Source organism: Barbus barbus (assembly GCF_936440315.1).
Source record: "Barbus barbus genome assembly, chromosome: 5".
NCBI lineage: Eukaryota > Metazoa > Chordata > Actinopteri > Cypriniformes > Cyprinidae > Barbus > Barbus barbus.
In genome coordinates this window covers 22,176,629-22,199,229 of record NC_136733.1, presented here as the reverse complement: position 1 = coordinate 22,199,229, position 22,601 = coordinate 22,176,629, and the positions used below count along the sequence as shown (strand labels likewise).

The 22,601-nt window shown below is 38.6% G+C and overlaps 1 protein-coding gene across 1 annotated transcript in view; it reads left to right on the top strand.

The window, feature by feature from the left end:
- Nucleotides 1-18,657: 18,657 nt before the first annotated feature.
- The window catches only part of LOC306870450 (ras GTPase-activating protein 1-like), a 44,281-nt gene continuing 40,337 nt past the window's right edge, over nucleotides 18,658-22,601 (top strand). The window contains exon 1 of the mRNA XM_079417741.1: nucleotides 18,658-20,218. Within this exon, the coding sequence (XP_079273867.1) occupies nucleotides 19,851-20,218 (368 nt within the window). The 5' untranslated portion in view covers nucleotides 18,658-19,850. The remainder of the gene's footprint in view (nucleotides 20,219-22,601) is intronic.

Sequence of the window (22,601 nt, the reverse complement as noted above, 5' to 3'; positions counted from 1 at the left end):
CTGAGATGTCTTTTAAGCAGCACGTCACATTTCACATTTGTTGATTTATATTTTCAGTGCCAATTATGATTGTTTTCCATCTGGTTTCTTGTTCATCATGTAGTCTGTGAGACAATTTTCCATGAAAGCTATCCAGTTAGGTCCATATATATTTGGACACAGGCACAATTTTTATTATTTTAGCTGTTGACTAAAACATATTCAAGTTAAATTTATATAATGAATATGGGCATAAAGTGCACCCTCTGAGCTTTAATTTGAGGGTATTCTCCTGTCAGAATTGGAGGAAAGGTTAAGGAGTTACAGCTCTTTAGTATGTACCTCCTCCCTTTTTCAAAGGACCATAAGTAATTGGACAGTTTACTTAAAAGCCATTTCATGGACGATGTGGGCTATTCCTTCGTTATTTCTACATCAATTAAGCAGGTAAAAGGTCTGGAGTTGGAGTTCTAAGTGTGCCATTTGCATTTGGAAGCTGTTGTTGTGAACCCACATCATGCAGTCATCTCTCCATACAAGTGAAACAGACAATTGTTATGCTTCAAAAACATAACAAATCCATCAGAGAGATAGCAGGAACATTCAGAGTGGCCAAAGCAACAGTTTGGTACATCCTGAGAAAAACAGAACTCACTGGTGAGCTCAGCAACATAAAAAGGCCTGGATGTCCACAGAGGACAACAGTGGTGGATGATCGGAGAATCCTCTCCATGGTAAAGAAAAACCCAGCCAAGAGAAGAACACTCTCCAGGAGCTAGGTATGTAACTGTCAAAGTCTACAATCAAGAGAAGACTTCACAAAAGCTAATACAAAGGGTTCACCACAAGGTGCAAACAAAGCCAGATTAGACTTTGCCAAAAAACATAAAAAAAAAACAGACCATTTCTGGGAAAGCATTCTTTGGACAGCTGAAATTAAGATCAACCTGTACCAGAATGATGGGAAGAAAAAAGTATGGAGAAGGCTAGGAACAGCCCTTGATCCAAAGCATACAACATCATCTGTGAAACATGGTGGTGCAGTGTGATGGCATGGGCTACTGATGTTTAGTGATGACGTGACAGAAGACAGAAGCAGCCGGAATAATTCTTAATTGTACAGATAAACTCTCTACCCAGATTCAGCCAAATGGAGCAAAGTTGATTGGACGGTGCTTCATAGTACAAATGGATGATGACCCAAAACATACAGCAAAAGCAACACAGGAATTTTTGAAGGTAAATAAAGTGGATTATTCTGCAATGGCCAAATCAATCTCCTGATCTCAACCCGATTGAGCATGCATTTCACTTGCTGAAGACAAAACTAAGGGCAGAAAGACCCACAAACAAACAACAACTGAAGTCAGCTTCAGTAAAGGCCTGGCAAAGCACCACAAAGGTAGAAACCCATTCTTTGGTGATGTCCATGCATTCTAGACTTAAGGCAGTCATTGCCTGCAAATGATTCTCAACAAAATATTACAAATGAACATTTTATTTATGATTATATTTATTTGTCCAATTACATTTGTAATTCCTAAGCATTTTATGTTATATTTTTGTTCAACCCCTTGAATTAAAGCTTAAAGTCTGCACTTTCACAAAATACTGAAAATTGTGTCAGTGTCCAAATATATATATATATATATATATATATATATACAAGCAAACTGTAAATATATGGTATGATTGTAGTTATTAATTTTAATACCATATTTCAGATTGCTCTTGCTTCCTATCGAGTCATGGGCCACCACTGTAAAGTACATTTCTCAAGATTTATCTTTATCTCATATTTTACAAATCCATCCAAAAATACATTGCTTGTAATAATATAAGCTTCTCTAGTGCTACTTTTCCGCCCATAACATGAGAGCCTTTAAAATTGCATGGGGTAATTATGGGCTAAATGGACTCTTAAGAGGCTTCTCTGAGTGCTAAGATGTACTAGGGTCTTGTCCTGTCACCTTCACTGTTTAGCACTCACTGATGGGCTCTATTTTTGGGTTCGAGCTACACCATTTTACTCAAATTATTATTCTGTAAGTGAGCTCTAACAATTTTAGTGAGAAGCTATTTCCCCTCCCTAAAAAGTCAAGGATTGCACTTCAGCTTTTCCAGGATATCCCTTTAGGATTATTCTAAATCAGATGTGCTTTCTTTTAAATCTACTGTCAATCCCAAACTTTTATTACACTTTTATTACAAATCAAGAGGTAACACAAACTTTCAATGGGTAATCTACCCACAAAACAGACAGAATAACACTTCAGTTGTAAAGTAAAATAGAAACAATAAGTCTGATGTGTCATCTAATATGAAAAAAAAATCTTGAAAGATATTTAAGAAAAAACATCAGGCCTGAATCCCACACCCCAATCCACAATATTGTAGTGTGCAAAGCTGCATCTATTTCACTACAGGAATAATAGATGAACGTTAGGTATTTGTTAATGCGCTCTATTCATCTTTTTGAATGTTGCTAATGGCACGAAACACACTGCATGAACTCTGCAAATTCAAAAGGAAGCTCAATTTTATATCAATCAATCAATCAAGAGTTACTGTTCAGTGACTTTTGTAAGAGCAGAAAGAAGTAGTTGATGGAGGGGCAAACAGCATATTAAGGGAGAGAGAGACCAGCATACCTCTCTTCGCATGGTTAAAACCGCCTTAGCAAATGTGTTTGTGTGTCTCTGTGTGTGGGTGTAAAGTTTCTGATTTGCACTGAATGTCTCATCAGTTCCTGGGTTACAGCTGCTGTTATAAGCTATTAATCACATTATGCATGCCTAATGACGTAGAAATAACTCAAATCAAAGAAATGACCACTGTGGAGCAACTAACAAAATAACACCTCATTTACTTGTATTTATTCATGCAATTTCATCCCACAATCTGATGGCGAGTCACAGGGGAGGCAGAGGAAATTGGACATCTTTCATCAACCAAAACAAAAAGTGCAAAACGTGAATACAGATATCGTGAAATGTCGTTCGCACGGAGATGTTTTTTGGAATGTAACCCAGACAGCAAGCAGTGTTGGCCCAGATCCGGCCCACATCTGGCCCGCATGGATTTCACACAGGCCAGATTTAGGCCAACACTATGGCTGTTTTCACACCTGTCACGTTTCCCTCCTTAGCTCGGTTCGTTTGGGCATATATGAACACGGCAATCGCGCTCGGATCCGCTTCAAAACAATCGGTCCGAGATCGCCTGAACGAGGTTGTCTCGGCTCGATTGATAACGAACTCTGGAGTGGTTCGATTGTAGTGAGAAAGCAATCCGATCAAACGGTCCAACGAACCAGGCTATATCACTCTGTATAATGGGTAATTACATAAGTTCCGTGAAAAGCAGTGGGTGAGCACGTCTTCGCCATTCAAAATCAAAGCGCGCCTTTTCATTTTATAATGCCGTCTTAATGCTCTTCGTAGTAAGTGCATTTTAACAATGTTTTGCCGACGAATCCTGGACTCCTACTCAAAATGCTAAATTAATAAATATATTGACAGCTACAAAAAAAAAACATTAAGCCCTCAAAGCTGTTGTTGTTCCATCCTGACATGGGTGTGTAAATCGATTACACATTAAGATCAATCTTGTGGCGTCTTGAGGAAGTATTGGTGTTTCACTGCCAACACTGCTCCCTAGTGGTCGGGAGCATTTCCATTGTATTGTGGCTTAATTGCATTGTGTTGTGAGCTTATGTTTGCTTTTTTAATTGCGTTGTGAGCTTATGTTTGCTCTTTTAATTGCGTTGTGAGCTTATGTTTGCTCTTTTAATTGCGTTGTGAGCTTATGTTTGCTTTTTTAATTGCGTTGTGAGCTTATGTTTGCTTTTTTAATTGCGTTGTGAGCTTATGTTTGCTTTTTAATTGCATTGTGAGCTTATGTTTGCTCTTTTAATGTCGTTGTGTTGTGAGCTTGTGTGCTTTTTTAATTTCGTTGTGTTGTGAGCTTATGTTTGCTTTTTTAATTTCATTTTGTTGTGCACTACTGGGCTGCCATATTTTCCTGGTTGCATTCGCACTGGTAGCGGGAACTCTGAAGCGACTGACAGTGACGTCTTTGTTCGCGGAAGTTGTTTTTGTTGTGTGTCGTGGGTTTCATGATAACAGAGATGGAATGTGAATGTACAAAAGGCTGAGAAAAGATTGATGCAGACAACAGCTAAATGCCATTATTGCTGTTTTCCATGTTTGTGAAGTATATATTTTTACACAGCTTTTTAAAAACGTTGGTGTTTTGTATGCGTTTAGCCAATCAGCGTACACTACGTCACTGGTAGAGTCCCTACAGAACTGTTTTAGACCCTGCTCTGAAGTAGAAGCTAATTTAGTTCCCCCACGCAGAGTTCCTAGAACTAAATCCATAGTTCCTGCGGTGGGAACTATGAAAACACAATGCTCGGCATTCAACACAATAATCCCACAACAGCTCATAAATAAACTAAACCTGCTGGGCCTTAACAATTCCCTGTGTAATTGGATCCTGGACTTTCTAACTGGAAGACCTCAGTCAGTCCGTGTCGGCCACAACACCTCGAGCTCTACCACACTGAGCACAGGGGCCCCACAAGGCTGTGTGCTCAGCCCGCTGCTCTTCACACTGCTGACCCACGACTGCACTGCCAAGTTCAGCTCCAACCACATCATCAAGTTTGCTGATGACACAACAGTGGTAGGTCTCATCAGCAACAACGATGAAACGCACTATAGAGAGGAAGTGGCACAGCTGGCTGAATGGTGTGGCACTAACAATCTGTCCCTCAATGTGGAGAAGACAAAGGAGGTTGTGATGGACTTCAGAAGAAACTCCATTGACCAGCTCGACTGTGGAGAGAGTCAGCAGCACTAAATTCCTGGGGGTGCACATCACAGAGGATCTCACGTGGACCACCAACCCCATGTCTCTCCAAAAAGGCACAACAGCGCCTACACTTTCTCCGCCGGCTGAAAAGAGCAAGCCTCCCTCCACCCATTCTCACCACATTCTACAGAGGCACCATTGAGAGTGTGCTGACCAGCTGCATCACTGTCTGGTACGGGAACTGCAGTGCTGCTGACCGCAAGACCCTCCAGCGGACAGTGAACACAGCTGCAAAGATCATCGGTGCCCTTCTCCGCTCCATCCTGGACATTTTCCTTACACGATGCTCCAGCAAAACCAACAGCATCGTGAAGGTCTCCACCCATCCCTCCCACAGTCTCTTCCAGCTCCTACCATCAGGAAGACGGTACCGGAGCATCAGAGCCCGCTCCGCCAGACTGCTCAACAGCTTTTTCCCCCAGGCTGTGAGAGCCCTGAACTCAAACCAACCCGTCCCCCCCTGATTTTTTATCTTTTAATTTTTAGTTTGTATAGGGTAAATATTTATGTGACGCATTCGTATAGTTTGTATTTTTTATCTTCTATTTTTTAGTTTGTATAGGGTAAATCCTTATAGTATACTTATAGTTCAATCTGTCAGTAGGTTAGTTGTGTATAGGTTTATAGTGTTTTTTTTACTTCATTGTTGTATGTCTGTATTTATGTAGCACCGTGGTCGTGCGAGGCACGACATTTCGTTGCACTGTAATGACAATAAAGCTCAACTTGAACTTGAACTTGAAAAGGTTCCTCCAGTGCAAAAGCCCCTTATGATTCAATAAGTTCATAGTTCCTTGCACTACTACACACAACAAAAACAGCTCCGATCACTACATCCTCCATTCACTGGTTGTTGACATTTGTAAATACTCAGAATAAAGATGTCGGCCACTTCAGAGTTCCTGCTGCTGATGTTGGAATTTTTTAAGTGTGACCAGGAATGCATGCCAAGCTCATGCGTGAGGCATAAAAAAGCTGTGATAAGTTGCACAACTGATGTTCCTTTGAGCAAGCGCATTCACTGTGAATCTACAACATTATAAGAGAACTTTACATCAACTAACTGACATCAGAGCGTCTGTTTAACTGGCAGTGATCCTGGGAATTGCACCGGTGAGGTGCTGGGCTGATTTAAGTTGGTTTCATTGCTTGGTATTAGAGCTAAGTCATTGTCAGCCACCTTTGCAATATCATCTTAATTAAATCAATAAATCACCCCTTGGGGTCCCTAATTCAAGACAATTCGGCACAAGTGCAACTTTACGAATTTCCCAAGGATAGTGCGAGAGTGCGTAATTTCAGCCCCACCCATTCAGAGTCCACTGAAATGTTAATGTGGTTGAAAACTGTAAACAGGATTTATGTATTTTAATTGAGCATTTTCAGAATTACCTTTATTTACTAGTGCTGATGGAATTGGTCCGTCTCTCATTGTTCCTACAATAACAAGGACACAATCCTCGCGCGCGTACATGTCGCGCATGACAACACATCACATTCAAATCAGAGCGCCACTGATTTGTACGGCTGATTTCTGGTGCAGCCAAATATGTGGATTAGGTAATTGAAAAAAAAAAATGGAAGGAAGGATGGAAGCCAAGACAGGAGATGCTGAAAGAGAGAGAGAAGGAATGACTGTGGAAAACCGGAAAAATTCCGCACAGGCGCCACGGGTGCACAGTATATATATATATATATATATATATATATATATGCGCGTTATATTGTGTATGTAATGAGGTGAAACGGAGGCTAGCGCGTCACATTTAATTAAGGCCTGTCAGAGTCACTTTCGCTGCAAGTTTAGTCTCTTCCTTGGCATTAATGGAAAATACCATATAACTTAAGTGAATACTGAGATTTGGTGATAGGTGCATTGCAAAAAGACATCGTCATTGTCCTTCACAATAAAATATTCATAAAAGTGCTGTCCCATCACTTTTACGGCTGTACTCTGACTGTGTATGGCATCAGTGGGAATATATCAGTACGCCACATAAATGAAAAGACAGAGAACTGAATTACGTGCTGTTTGGATGAACTGCCTTTGTTGCTATGGTCAGAAGGACCCCTGCTGGAGAGAAATAAAAATATTTATTATGTTTTGTTTAAGCGCATTGTAATTATTTGTATCCATTTGGTCCCCACAATGAAGGATAAACAAGAAAACACACACATACAGAGTTATACAATGCCATTGATGTACCTTTTTGTGTGGTGTGTATGTCTACATAGTGGACACACTATGCAATGTCCCACAATGCTTTTTGAAAGCTCATAAACACAGACAGCTTAATGTTTACTTGCTTCAGTTTTTATTTCCCTGCGATCATAATAATTGATTGCTTTTATATGCACATTTTATATTTGCATTCCAGTGTTCCTTAACAAAGCAATGTAAAACTTTGTACAAATCACTTTAACTGCAAAAAGCAGGACATGTAGCTGAGAGTACACAATGCTTACTAAGCTAGGCTTTACCAAGAAGAAGAACCTAATAACTGCTGTACTGGAACTGCTGTGTATATACTAATATGAGTCCCAAATGCCACTGTACATCTGCATATAAACCTAAATGTGTCTCTCGAGTAAAAAAAAGAGTACATGGTAATCAGTATATGCATATGTTGGGTTCTTGTTGTTGTTTGAGTGGGTAGTGTGAGGTCTTGAAGACTTCTTAATGTTGTTAGGGTGTTAACTGTTCCCACAGGGTAGGAAGTAATAGTGAAGTTTGATTATCAGAATAGTGGGAACTCAAAAACCCAAATTATTAACTATCTGCATGAAGTCTGGACAACTTTATTCTGACCAAGAGATGGAATATAAATATATAAAATCAATGGTATCTGCTGATTTCAGCAGGATCTTGCATTTGTGTGTGTGATATGGACCAGAAAGTCACTTAGCAGACTGCACACATTCCTTGGGAGTATTTGTGATATGGAATGATGTTTTGAATCCAATTATTTTAGCTTTAAGCTTTTCACTGGCTCAGTTGGAAGTTCAAGGCACTATTCCCTGTAAATCTGCATATGAACCATTTGTATTGGGAAAAGTGCTATACACACAGATTGAAATTGAAATGTGTAAAATAGTTTCAATGGACTGTAATCGCATTCAAAAGCCTTCATTCCTGTACTCAGATAATGTCAGCTACTGCAATACCAAGTTTAACCAAACGAGGGCAACACAAACACAATGATGCAGTCATTTCACTTCAGTTTCCTTTCCTGTCATAGATAGCTCAGTTTATATTAACCATGCCTTTTCTTAACAATCTCTTAACTAATGGGATGACAGTCACTAAAAGGTATGCAGATTATAGAGTTAACTGAATTCACCAGTTAAATCAGGAATAGTTCATGACAATGAGTTGTTAACTAAAAACTCAAAAACACGGTCACATATGAGTCGGAAATTTCAAGCCTGGAAAAATCAGATGGAAATTGGATAGCAAATGTAAAGAAAATATATAGAAATTTCCATTGAATATGTTCCTTTTTAGTTACTATCAGCTGTAAAAAATAAATTGCTAAAAACTCCTCTAATATCAACAAAAATATTTTATAAAATGTAAATTATATAAAGTTATGTAAAACTTATATAATAATATATTATCATTATTACACATATGCACATTTAGTATAAGGATCCACAAATGACTAGAAAAAGTAAAGGCTTGTGAGCCCTGAATAAAGCATTACCTCCACACTGCTCAGTCTGCAAATGAGGGTTGAATGGCTCTAACAGGATGTGCACATTTTAATGGAATCTGATGTTTCTCTTGTTGAACTAATTAACTGATTTGTCAGAGGCTAATAAATCCAATGCGTTTCACTTTCTAGGCCCTAAGAGTAGCTTTCAGTCAGCTAGTTTGTTTATTTGTCTTTTCTCATCCCATTGAATAGACCTGTACTTGGAGCTCAGAAATGAAGCAGGCCTAGAGGCTTCTGAGCAAATCTAGTTTTTATTGTCATTGTTATGGTCTCTCATAAAGGAGATCTTGGATGTGGCTTGCCTGAGGGCGTTCAGAGAGAAAGCTAATGAAAAACTTGAGTGGAGCGGACTAAACATCACAGACTCTGTGCAGAGAACATACACTAGACTTACAAGGGAACAGCTTGTTTCTGAACTGGCAGGGAACACAAGTCTTTTTTTGAAACATCAGAACAGAATAAATTATTCTTGCATACAGACATCCTTATATGGTGCTTAATATGGGATTGTGATGGTTCTAGTTTTGTTAATGAAAGAAAATTAAGTTAAAAGTGCCTCAGGAGCATTTACAACATGTTGGCAATTTTCATGTCCAGAAGTCAGTTTTTGCATAAGCTAGTCAACCTGTTTTTTGTGTCCTTCTATGGTTGTGTGTGTGCTTTGAACAGAATGCTTGCACAGGCTAGGACAGCAGTACTCTCACAGGGCTCCTGAGCGGGCAGGAGTCACAGATGGCAGCTGTCATGTACACTTAACCTCATCAAAGCCACAAATGCTTCCTGCAACCAACCGTCCAGAGAAGCTGCACTGAAGAAACTTCATTTACTTTACAGAACAAGTACTGGAGTAACATGTAGATTTTTGCTATTCAGAACTGATAGTATGTTTCTGCATTTTATTTTATTTTTTTCTGACAACACAGTCAGTATTTGGGATTGACAAGCATATTTTCTAACAGATGTGACACCCAAACTGTCCCGTTCAAAGGAAAGGAAAGGAAAGGAAAGGAAAGGAAAGGAAAGGAAAGGAAAGGAAAGGAAAGGACATGATGTGACATGTGACCAAGTATGGTGTCCCATACTCAGAATGTGTGCTCCGTATTTAACCCATCCAAATGCACATGTACACACACACACACCCACACACACACACACACACACACCCACCCACCCACCGTGAACACCTTTGGGTTACAAGCCATGACTGCCTTATGGTTAGAGGTTCCTGTACTAGAGCGCTGCATTGAGAATGTATTTTTGTAGGCCAGCTGAAAATTAGCATCGTCCTGGTTCCCAATAGGATTTTTCCACTGACATTTGGATTATTGCTAAAAATAAGCTTTGTGACCAATGACAGTTTTTGATTCGCACACATTTTGTTCATCATGACAAGCTTAAATACAATTATCAGAAGTAAAAAGCTAAACATAGGCCAACACAAGGGTTACTTAACTTTAAGGTCACCACCAAGCTTCCAACAACTCTTTTAATGTCTCTGACAACCTCTGTAGTCCCATTTAGCCATTTGTTAACAAAAGTTTTTTTTTTTTTTTTTTTTTAATCAAGACTAGTAAAAGCTTTTTAAAAAATCTGTATTACTGATGCATTTTATGTTATATAAAAATAAAACATAAAAATATATTGAGCCTGTTTTAATTAAAGAATTTAACCAAAAAGCCCACTGACTTTAGGATGATGCAACTAAAAACTAATTTTGGCCTACAAAAATACATCATCCATGCAGCACTTTATACTTGAGGCAACATACAGAGAATGACTACAATGAGTGCATTGTACTGTAATGTGACAGACAACTACTTGAGCTGGGGTCCACTGAAAATACAGTTGTGAGTCCTGAAATTTCACCGGTGTGATTTCAGCAGTGTTGGGCTAGTTACTCAAAAAATTTAATATATTACTCATTACTAGTTACTCCTTTCAAAAGTAATATTGTTACTTTACATACTACTTTCTGGCAACAGTACACAGTGAATTCTCCAGTGTTAAATCAACACTGCTCGGTGTACATACACCGAACAGTGTTGATTTAACACCAGGAAATTTGAAGCTGAGACATACAACAGATGAGTCATGTGGGCATAAATTCCATGTATTAGGCCAAAACATTGGCTGTTTCACTGAGATTTAGTCACTCGTGGTTTAAGAGAAACTCGTCATCTTTAACATGTTCTAATATGTGCCTTTTGCCTATTTAACTCATAAAAAAGGGAAGAGGACGAGTGTCCAATTTAGTGTCCACATGTAAATTACACCTTCAGCAAAATACAGATTCTGCCCTTTTGTTATCAGAGCGATTTAAAAAAATCTTTGCTACAACAAGTTACATAAGCTCAGTAAAGTGCTGCTGGTTATTGATGTTTCTTCAGTCAAACGGGGACAAGAATTATAAATGTGATTTTTCATTGATCGATCCCACTTTTCAGCCATTTGAAAGAAAACAAAAGCTAGTCTGCAGTGAATGGCTGTTTTCTCTCGGTTAACATCAGAAATGTTGCAGGGCCAAGTGGAAGCAATACACTTTTTATATTCAAGGTATTTTTTTTGTTGTTTTTTTTTATCAACAGTGCATTCACAACACTTTTACTACAATTTTCATTAAATTCTCACCATTGAAACACCATTGGACAAATGTAAGCTTACATGCCATGACATTTTTTAATAGATAAATCAAATTGATTAAGGTTATATTCTTTATTAAAATGCATTCTAACTAGTGACATTCACTATCAAGCATTACTATACTTTTACACTATGGACATTATGGACATGAATGATACCGCAAATTGTGTGACTTGTTAAGCTGGTGTGCAGTTGTGCTAGGGTTAAAGATTACTGTTCTTGCAATTGAAATTTGTACATGGCGGGCAATAAAATGGTGAAAAATACCACTTACAATTAATGAATGAAAGTCAGATCTAAGGCAACTTGAGGGCTGGGCTCTTTTTTGCTGGTAAGCAACCCTTCACAAGATGATAAAACATTAGCATTCACATATGGTGAAAATGAATGTGTTGATAGTACAGTCTGACTGTAACAATCATACTCTATAAATACGACATAGGCTCACTGAGGAACTTAAACACACCATTCACATCCTCTCACTCCACAAACCATCTGATGGAAGTGTATTGATCCAGCTCTCTCGCGAGTGGCTTTATTGAATCATCTGGAGAAATTCTTTGATTGATCGACTGCAAAAGTCACCATTGCCAGTGATATAGCATCACGTGATTTTGGAGATTTGACAAAAGATCTAGTTCACTGCTGTTTTATATATATCACTATATCTTTCTACAGTTGTTGGCAATGTCAGTGTAAATATTTATTCTCTTGTTAAGTACGAGTGGAGATATGTCACAAAAGTTTGGACTCATGCCACTAAAAATTAAGGATGGCCAGCAATGAGTTTTGTCTTTGCTTTATAAGGCAGATTGAGGAGAAGAGGAGGCCAGTTTAGAAGATGTCTCCTAGGACTTTCTATTATTTACAGTCTGCTTTCCTGTGGTCTCAATGTTAGTTGACAGCAACCAGAAGAAGCTCATGAATAAAACCATGGGTGATTAAAAGCAAGAGAGAAATGCAGATTGTGGATTTCATGTTGCCACTGGCCAAGGTTGATGGGTTATGAGTTTTGGGGGGTTGAAAAAAAAGTTGATGAGCTCAGTTAATATCACATAAAGCAAGGCTCATGTCACTGAATTTCCTATTTCCCACCATTTCCTAAAAGCTTGAGTGAAACATAAAAGTTGGACTAAGTGCCTCGTTCAGGGCGACAATGGTGATGGTAGAGTTAAGTATCCCTAAGCACTTGTCACAATCTCATTAAGATTCTATATTGTCAATCCCTGTGGCTCCAAACTGTCTTAACAAGCAGCAGATATTAAAACCTCATTGTATCACTCATTATGTCTTTGTATGCATGCCTGTGGAATTAAGAATGCTATATCACAGGATCTCACTTGAGTCAGGGATTATAGACTGAAACATCAATACACATACTCCCGGATTGCAACTCGACATGACATATGGTTTATGCAAAAATTCATCCATAACCAATCTGGACAACTTCTTTCAGGTTTTTAGAAATGTACATATTCAGAAGAAATTAAAACATGAATTGATTATGATTATTCTCTATTGAGTCTATAATGATGATAATAGTTGAAGCTGTTGTGCTCTTCTATTAAATTATTAACTCAAATAGATTATCTATGAGCAAGAATAATAAATGCAAATCTCAGATCAACATATTAACTGAAAAAAGTACTGCAACAATTTTTATGTAAATATTAAATAACAAATGTGTGCTTTTAAGATTGTAGTGTTTAACTGAAACACAGTTCACAACCAATTTTTATTTTCATAATCTGATGTTGGCCTATTTCAGTTCCAAGGATCATGAAAAGTGGGTTTTATATACAGTACCGAGGTGAGCATTTTAATAAAAGAAAAATAAAACCTATATCTTTTTACTTGAGGTAATCATACACAATGAGACCAGGAATGTGTATTAGGAAAGTAAATAAATAAATATTCCATTTTGAATTGATGCTGACCGTGGTGTTCTCATGCCCTGATGATGTCATCTAGTTGGCAAGCCTGCCACCCGAGAGCCTTTCAGTCTGTCTAGTTATTGATATTTCAGCCTAGTAAAGTTTAAGAGAAAAAGGTTCCCAGAGACAATGACTTAATGCAGGCTCACCGAATGTTCTTTTCAGTCTTACAACGGCAACCCTGGACGGCAATAGAGGTGAGCTGCTTGTGCAACGCTGGGATAAAATCATCTGTAAATTACATTAAAGCTGCTCTGCTGTAGGCACAGCGCCGTAAAACACATTTCTCAAAGTGACAAAACTCCTTAAGTGTGTGTGAGTGTGTGTAAAAGTAGGCTTTGCCTGTAAGGCTTTTGTTATAGTTATAGACATTGATTGCACACAAGAAATTGAATTACATTGCAACAAGACACAAACAGGGCTGGGAAAAGTGATTGCTACCAACAAAAAGCATGCATGTTCTTGAACAAAATAATTCACAGTATATTGTTTAATTAATGCTGCAGCATGTGGCTCCACACCTCTGAATTACTGTCACTCTTTAAAAATGAGTTCTCCCAAAATAGCCCAATCAGCCATGCTTACACGTGTCATTTAGTGTGATAAAGCTGTATTTGGTGTAATGATTCTTGAACACCATGTAAATTAGACATATTATGTGCTCAATATGGCAATAAATTAGATTACCACACATCACTTGTTCTTGTTTTTTTTCCTCAGAAACAAATATGTTTTTATGAAATCTGTTGATATCTTTGTTCAGAGTGAACAACAGAGTGAATTAATTACATCACTGTTGTAATTAATCAGTATGATGCATACTCTTCCAAGTCAATTGGATCATGTCATTTTATTATATTTCATTTTAGAGATCAATATTCTTGCTTTTATCATTTCTTTTTACACTGGTCATGCTATTGTACAACCTTGCTTTAGAGAGCCCTCTGTGTGCGTTGTAAATATTTCATGAAGGCATTGCAACAGTGACCAAAAATCTAATTGCAAAACTAAATACAACAAGTACACCATGCTATGTGCAGCCTGCGGTGTCCCAGCAGCAAAGCATCATGGATGTGTGCCTGTTTGCTTTTCTCAGTCCCTCAGGGGAACTCTGATAAGTGTGGTGTGGATAGTTTATATATTTTGTAGCACATGCGATTCAAGACAAGAATGGGAGTTCTGAGGCATACGAAGAGAGGGACTGTGGTTTCAGATGCCCAATAAAAAAAAGAAAACATGGAAGACAGACTATAGTGTTACTGGTGCTGTATTTATGGCGAGGAGTTGATTTACTACTTGGCTATTATTCTGGCAAAATTGAACAAATGTTCGCCCAGTAACATTCTCAAAACATTATTTATACATCATTCAGAGTGGTTTTTTTTTTGTTGTTGTTGTTGTTGTTTTATGTTTTAGTTGGGTCTTTGTCTAACTTTTATATATATATATATATATATATATATATTACTACTACTTGTTTCAAAACTTTCAAAGAGCATTCAAAAGAATATATAAAAAGTGTTTAAAAAAATGGACCTTAAGAGAACATTCAGAAATAACATTTTCACAAATTTCTGGGAATGTAAAAAAATAAAAAAAAAAACATTTTAGATCTTGCTTTTGTTAGCTCGGAATGTGTTCAGAAAAAAACAATAAAACTGCTTCTGATCGTGGTCTTAAGATCATGCTGGCATACATCAAAACAGATCTGCAGGATAATGATGAGACTTCATTGTCCATCAGTTGACCTTAATTTGTCCATAACCAGGATGTTTCGTCTATGTGTATGAAAGCACTCATATCCTCCAGTGCACTCCAGAGTTGGCTAGAAGACTGCTTAAACATTCATGGATTTCCCTCATTTTGTAAATATAAAATTCACATCATTTATTTTTAAGGGCATTGACTGCTTTTGGACATTTTTCGTCTTCAAGACTCTCAAGAAGATAGTGATAATGCTAAAATTCCCTACAGACATTTCCTGACGTAGGCTTTTTATGACACTAAGACTGTTTTAAAGTTTCATATTAATGTAGAGAATGCTTCAAAAAAAAGTTAAAAAAAGTAAAGTCGTGACGTATTGTCAAGCATGGTGACCCATACTCGAAATTGGTGCTCTGCGTTTAACCCATCCAAGTGCACACAACAGTGAGTAGTGAACAAATGCGCATGCACACACACACACACCGTGAACACACACCCGGAGCAGTGGGCAGCCATTTATGCTGCGGCGCCCGGGGAGCAGTTGGGGGTTCGGTGCCTTGCTCAAGGGCACCTCAGTCGTGGTATTGAGGGTGGAGAGAGCGCTGTACATTCACTCCCCCCACCTACAATCCCTGCCGGCCGGGGACTCGAACCCGCAACCTTTCGATTACGAGTCCAATTCTCTAACCATTAGGCCACGACTTCCCCAAATATTTTGGGGAAGTCGCTGACATTTTGACCTAACTGTAGTGATTTTTTATGTTTGGGTGGAAAATTCATGATGGATTTTGTTAAAAGTATTCAATTTATCTATAAAAGCACAGACTATAGAAAGAATACTCGTGGGTTATTTTTTTTGGCAGGCAGTTCCATAAAGAATCTTCAACATGCACAGAACCTTTCAGTTGCATGGAAGGTTTTATATGGTGATTCTTTAGGTTATTAACATGTTCTTCACACTAAGAACTGAAAGGTTCTTTGGGGAACCCAAAATTACCTTACTGGTTCACTGTTTCTTGCTGATATGCAGACATTGGATAACAAATGGGTTGCAAGAAGTCCTAATGATCTGCTCTCTCAGGATTCTTGCACTATCCATTCACTCATATTGTATTATACCTCCTTATGTAGCAAGAGGCTTCAGCAGTGCCACACTCAGAAAGATGTCCATAATGACAAAGTGAGAGGCTAGCAGTCATCAGCAGGTGCTCATGCTCCTCCACTTGGCTAACGCTCTAAGATGGACTATTAGCTGCACCCTGCTTTGAATCTCATTACCGTGGGTCTGGCAGACGCCATGGCAGCAGCAGCCTGTGCAGCAGGACAAAGACCCATCCCTCTTCCCTACAAATCATCCACAAAACACAAGCTGGCTTCCCGCAGCGTGGCCCAATCACACCACTGAGAAAACACGGCCTCACTCCTACTTAGAGCACAAAGGAATGAATTATTACAGAATGTATGGGAGAGGGTTATTATCTCGCACCGTTTCCTGACAGTATGTTACAGTGTTCTGACTGCCTAGAGGGGGAAAAAAACATCATAGAAAAAATTATATTTCTTTTTTTATTATTATTATAATTTAGAAATAATCTAAAAAGGGGTCCTAATGGAATCCAATAAAAACCTACTAAGAACTGATAATAATTTGGATGCACTGAAATTCTGAATTCATCTATAAAATCTCTTTTCACATTTCTAGAAAAAATGTATTACTGTTTTGATCATATAATGGCAGATTTGGTGCAGACTCAAAAATCTTAAAACAACTTTGGAACGGAATAGTTTCCATATACTGCTATTTAAGAACCAGTTTGTAACATTGAAATATAAGCAGAATAAAATACAAAATTAACAATAAAACGAGAGAGAGAGAGAAAACGTATACAAAAATACGTTCAGCAGACAAAACAAGGAAAAATATTTGGCTGCTTCATTGATTTCCAAAAAGCCTTCGATTCGGTTTGGCACAATGGACTTTTCCTAAAACTTATCCAAAGTGGAATAGGAGGAAAGACATATGACATCATAAAGGACATGTACAACGGGAACAAAAATCATACTGTGTCAAAATCAGTGACAAACAAACTAATTATTTCAGTCAGACCAAAGGAGTCCGTCAAGGCTGCAGCCTCAGCCCGACTCTATTTAATATCTATATTAACGAACTGGCATCAGCCCTTGATAAGTCCTCTTGTCCTGGTCTGACCCTCGAGGGCAGAGAAATCAAATGCCTCCTGAATGCAGACGATCTTCTGCTGCTGTCGCCTCATGAAGAGGGGCTGCACCAAAGCCTCTCCATTTTGGAAAAGCACAGTAATGATTGGGCCTTACCGATAAACATGGAGAAGTCAAAAATCATGATCTTTCAGAAAAAGCCTCGTCTTGCTGACAAAAAATATGAGTTTACAATTGGGGGAACAATTATTAATCATGTCACCTGTTATAATTATTTGGGTCTGACAATCTCAGCCTCTGGACAGTTCAATATTGCAATAAAATATCTGAAAGATAAGGCACGCAGGGCTTTTTACAGTATAAGAAGACCCCTGTTCAAATTCAACCCATCCAGTAAACTGTGGCTAAAAATCTTCGATAGCATTATCAAACCCATTCTTCTCTATGGCTGTGAAATCTGGGGCCCCAAATTTAAACTAAACTATGAAACATGGGACAAAAACCCTGTTGAAATATTCCACCGTGAGTTCTGCAAAAACATCTTGGGAATTCACAGAAACGCCCCAACTCTCGGCTGCAGGGCAGAACTGGGCAGATTCCCTCTGCTTTCTGAAATCCAGAAGAAAGCAACGAAATTCTGGTACCATCGATCAGACATGCCGACAGATAGCTACAGTGCTTTCACTTATCGGCAAAAACACCCAGAGAGTGACCCCTTACACTATTTAGTGGAAAAACATTAACTCAATTCCACAATTCGGTGTAAACATTCAAAAGTTAAAGAAAGTTAAAAAATAACACAGGAAGAATACATTCATGATTGGGACCAAAAAGTAACTCAAGTAAAGAAAATAGCTTACTTCCACATTATAAAAGCTGATTATAAATTAGCGCCATACCTGAGCAGTATTAAAGACTGTTCAGAGAAAGCTGCTGACAAAGTATCGTCTGAGTGAGCACAGTCTGAGTGTGGAGACGGGCCGACACAAGCAGAGCTGGAGAGCCAGAGAGCTCCGACTGTTCTCACTGCACAGAGGGACTCATAGAGGACGAGCTGCACTTCCTTACGGAGCGCAGCAAATATAAACACATCAGAGATACCTCTTTCAAACAAATAGCGCTAGTGTCACCTGAATTCCAGCAAACGAGCAACACAGAGAAACTCTCGTATATATTGGGAGAGAAGGAAAAGTGCATCCACCTGGCAGCGCAGTATGTGTACTCCTGCCATCAAATGAGGGACAAAGTCTGAACCCTCTTTACCATTTTTAGAGAGAGAGAGAGAGAGAGAGAGAGAGAGAGAGAGAGAAATTAAAATATAGAGGGTTGGACACAGAGGCAAGTGTTTGGTCGTCCACTATGACATTCGAGAAATGTCAGTGAGCTTTATATAGTGTCCTCAGCGCTGGAGGCAGATATATTTTGACTGTAGATGAGGAACAGTGAACACAGATGCATCTGCAAGCCTTAAGTTCCCATGGCTACATCAGATTATTGCCTGATTACTTACATAGCCTACAGCAACATCTCTGTCTCCTCTCGCACAGCTATGAAATATGGTTTCAGCTTTTAAGGTACATAAACACCAGCTCAGTTATGGAAGTCTAGTGACACTTAAAAATGAATTGAAAAAAAATATGTTGTTAATTTAACAATTCAAACATACAAATAGATAGAAATAAATAACTTTTTAAACTGACAAATTCATAAACATATTAATTCATATTGTTTTGTAGTTAAATAAAAATGATATAAAACAAAAAATGTTTTAAATTTAAATATTTGACATAAAAAAACTTGACTTGACTCATGCTTAGATAAAAAATTAAATAGTAAATCAACATAAAAATAGATTCTAAATTGTATTTCTTTCCTCATAGGTCAAGTGTTTTTCTGTCTTTATTTGTCAGTCAAGATGCCATGGAAACAATCAATCTGGAAATGTCTGTTGATGTAAGAACAGAAATAATTTGTGTATGACAGTCAGGACCCAAACATATAGTGCAGAAACCATGACTCAGCTGCGGTACGATTTCCCAAAACAACAGTTTAATAGCACTAACGCACCTATAGTATATAAAGTCTATATTAGCGTGCGTTGAAAGGACAAGCTGTTGATGTAGGTTACATAAATCTTTATGCAGCGGTATCAAAGGTGAGCCGGTGTGTTTTGAATATGAGGAAACGATGTACTTTCATTCCTTGTCTTTGAGACTGCACTGCGTCGATCGCCGAGCTCACGGATGTGAATGCGTCGGTTCGGCGATCTGCTGGCCTGGTCTGCGCATGAGCGGGGACGCGCAAGGAGAGGAGTGGGACTGGGAGCAGCTGTGGCAAATGTTCCATCAGTCCTGAAATCTCGAGAAGAAAAGACCATTTGCGACCGAAGAAAACACTTTAATGCACTCTTTGAGCGGAATCTAGTGAGGAGAAGCGCGTCGGACGTCCACGATCACATGTGAAGCGTCCAAAGTAGCGGATCGGCGCGTTTTCTGAACTCACTGCAGACAAAATAACAACCCCGAAAGACTGACAATTAAAGCCCACAACTGACACCAGACCGAACCAGGGCCTCGATACACCGTCCTCTCCTCAACTCGGACATTTACCCTGCACTATTTCAGAAAAGCCCTTATCTTCTCTTTGTGAAACTCAGGAAACAATGAAGACTTAAACTCATGTGTTAGCCGCTGAGCTGAGTGTGTGAGTGTGATCTTCTCTCTTCTCCAGGAAACTTTCTCTCGTCGCTTTTAAAGACTGGAAGCAGAAGAAGCTTTAACAGACTCGGAGAAGAAGCTCAGGCTGTCTTCTTGATTTCTGCATGGAGGTGAGGGGCGAGGACAGGGGATCGGACGGCAGCAGAGGCCCCGACTCGACCCACTTTCCTCTCTACAGCAATCCCTCGCGAGCACGGCTTACGGATCCTGACATGATGATCTACCCCAGCTCTGGAGGAGAGGATCTCACGGGGAGAGCCGCTGCAGGGTGCGAGTCGCCTTCCTCGGATGGGCCGGGCAGCAGCCGGATGTCGCCCACCGACGGGCCCGCGGTCTTCCCACCTTTACCGCCGCCCCCTCCGCCGTCTGGTATCGGGGCGCAGGGGAGCGTGGATGAAAGTGATCAACAGGATGGGCCAGAATATGAGGAAGAGGAGGTTGTTTTCCCCCTTTCAGCGCCGCCCACCAACCAGTAAGGATTCATCTCGCACACATGTATCTTTTATGTTAGTAATTCATGATGGGAAAGCACTTCTGACTTCAGGGTCGCTGCCCTGTGTCAAAAAGTAGTTAGCTGTTACTTCCACATGGTTGATTACCATTTTGTTGTTGTTGTTGTTGTTAACTGGCAGCTGTGGTCACTAGAATTTATACAGTACTAAGTTGCAAGCATTAAGAGAAAGAGATGACAACTCTATATGCCTAGATTCGGATGTGCAGTAATAGTATATTTAACACCATTACAACAATGCTAGTATAAACATTAAATTAGCATTTAATGAGTCCTGAATCAATCCAGTATACATAACTGACAACAAAAAATAATTCATGCTTTTTAATCATGCTTTAGAACTATTTATTGTTAAAAAATATTGTAAATAAAATATATTATTATAAATATAACGTTTCTAATTTTAAAAATATTTTTGTTACCTTTTTGTTTTTTGTTACTGTGTATTGTAAAGTGATTTGCATTTAACCAGGTTTTTACTGTAGCATTTTTACTTTTTCCTTACATTGCTTGACAGTAAATGTAGACACTGCTAGGTTTTGTTACAGGCCGTTGACAAGCATTCAAAAGAAGCAAATCTAACTGTTCGTATGCATATTATTTAAATTTAACAGACACTCTCATCAAGTCACCTTTGTGACTTTCATAAGTATTTTACTTCCTCATATTGCAGAATACGAGGTTATGTATCATCTTAGTCCATTATGCCACATTATCCCATGTTTTGCGGTATGGGAGGAAAATACTATATACATATTCATTCTAATAAACTGTATATTGAATTTTATATTTTAATAGCACTATCTTACCACGTTAAGCCATATTAAGTGATTATGGTTTTCTGCGGGAGGAAAATGCTTAACGAGAAACTTTGCGCATTGCTTTCATATTCTGCTGTTCTGTAGCCACGGATTTGCGGGTCTTGTCTTTTTTTCCTACAGATGACTTGCAGGACCCTGTTTCATGTATTCTGAATTTGTGCCATTTAGTTATGGGTTAGCCATATAACTTTACCACTTTCTTTCATGAGAGATATATAGTGTCATGTAAAAAGGTTTTCCACTCTATTCTGCCACTGCATCTTTTTCTTTAATTGTGAATTATAGTTTTGACCGATGCATTACAATAATATGTACAAAATATGTCTTTGGTGTATCTAGAGCTTCCTTCTGCACACACTGAAACCGCAGTTACTGATAAATGATTGTGACTGCTTTCTGTGTCATCCAGTAACATATTAGTGACAAGATCAGTGGTTGAATCTAATGAAGAATGTCAGGGTGGTGACATAGTCTATATCACGATAAGCTAAATGATAGTGTGTCATTTATTGTGGCTCTCTCATATATTTGGTTGCTCAAGAGTAGGTTGATAATCAGGCCTGGAGTTTTATATTGCAGCCAGTTGTTTCAGCTAATCCTTAAACTGTTAATCAAAAATACACTAATATCAGAATTTCAATATTTTACAGTAAAACATCATTTTAAAATACTTTAATGTTAAAATGTAACTTCTGTTTTACTGTATATTAAAAAGTACCTTACACTTAGCCAGTGTTAAGTAGCGTTTTTAGTTTTCCATTCATTTTAAATTGTGCACCATTGTTTCAGCTCCTCAAAAACACAAACACTATCGTCAGTTTTCAATATTTTACAGTAAATATATGTATTTTTTAAATACATTGTTTCATTGATCAAACCAAAGCATGATGACTTTAATACGAAACCTGCCTATGATTTGACAGCAGCTCTTACTCCAACTTTAAAAGCAAAAATTGTGAATCAAGGGATTTAGCAATGATCATTTGAATATCATTTCCTGTTGGTTGTCAGTGGTTTCTTTGAAAGTGCTCAAGGTTGTCACAGAAAGCGTGGGGGTGATTTATTTTGGCTTTCGGAATCGGTATCAAACATGGTCTTTTTCAGATGTTTTTTTTTTCTTTAGTGCTGCACAGTGCAAAAGAGGAAAAAAAAAAAACCAAGATCACAGAAGAGAGACTACAGGGATTTTATATGTTTGCCTTGTGAATCATGCACTGCCACTCTGCTGCATACAGTTGCTAGCTCTTGAGATACACTGTTGCCGTAGACTGGTGACCCAATTATGATGAAAGTTTCCTCAGAGCTTCCAGATGATTGACTCTGACAGACTCGACTGCCTATAAGGCTGGGCAGTGTTGCTTTCTGATGCATTGATTCTGAACCACAGGTGCTCCATAAGATTATATTACTGTATGCACTCAACGACTGCTGAATTTGCGCCACGATGAGGTATAATTCACATTTCAGCCCTTATCTGCTCAAAATGGCTTATGGCTCAGTGCATGTCTAAAATATGCAACACC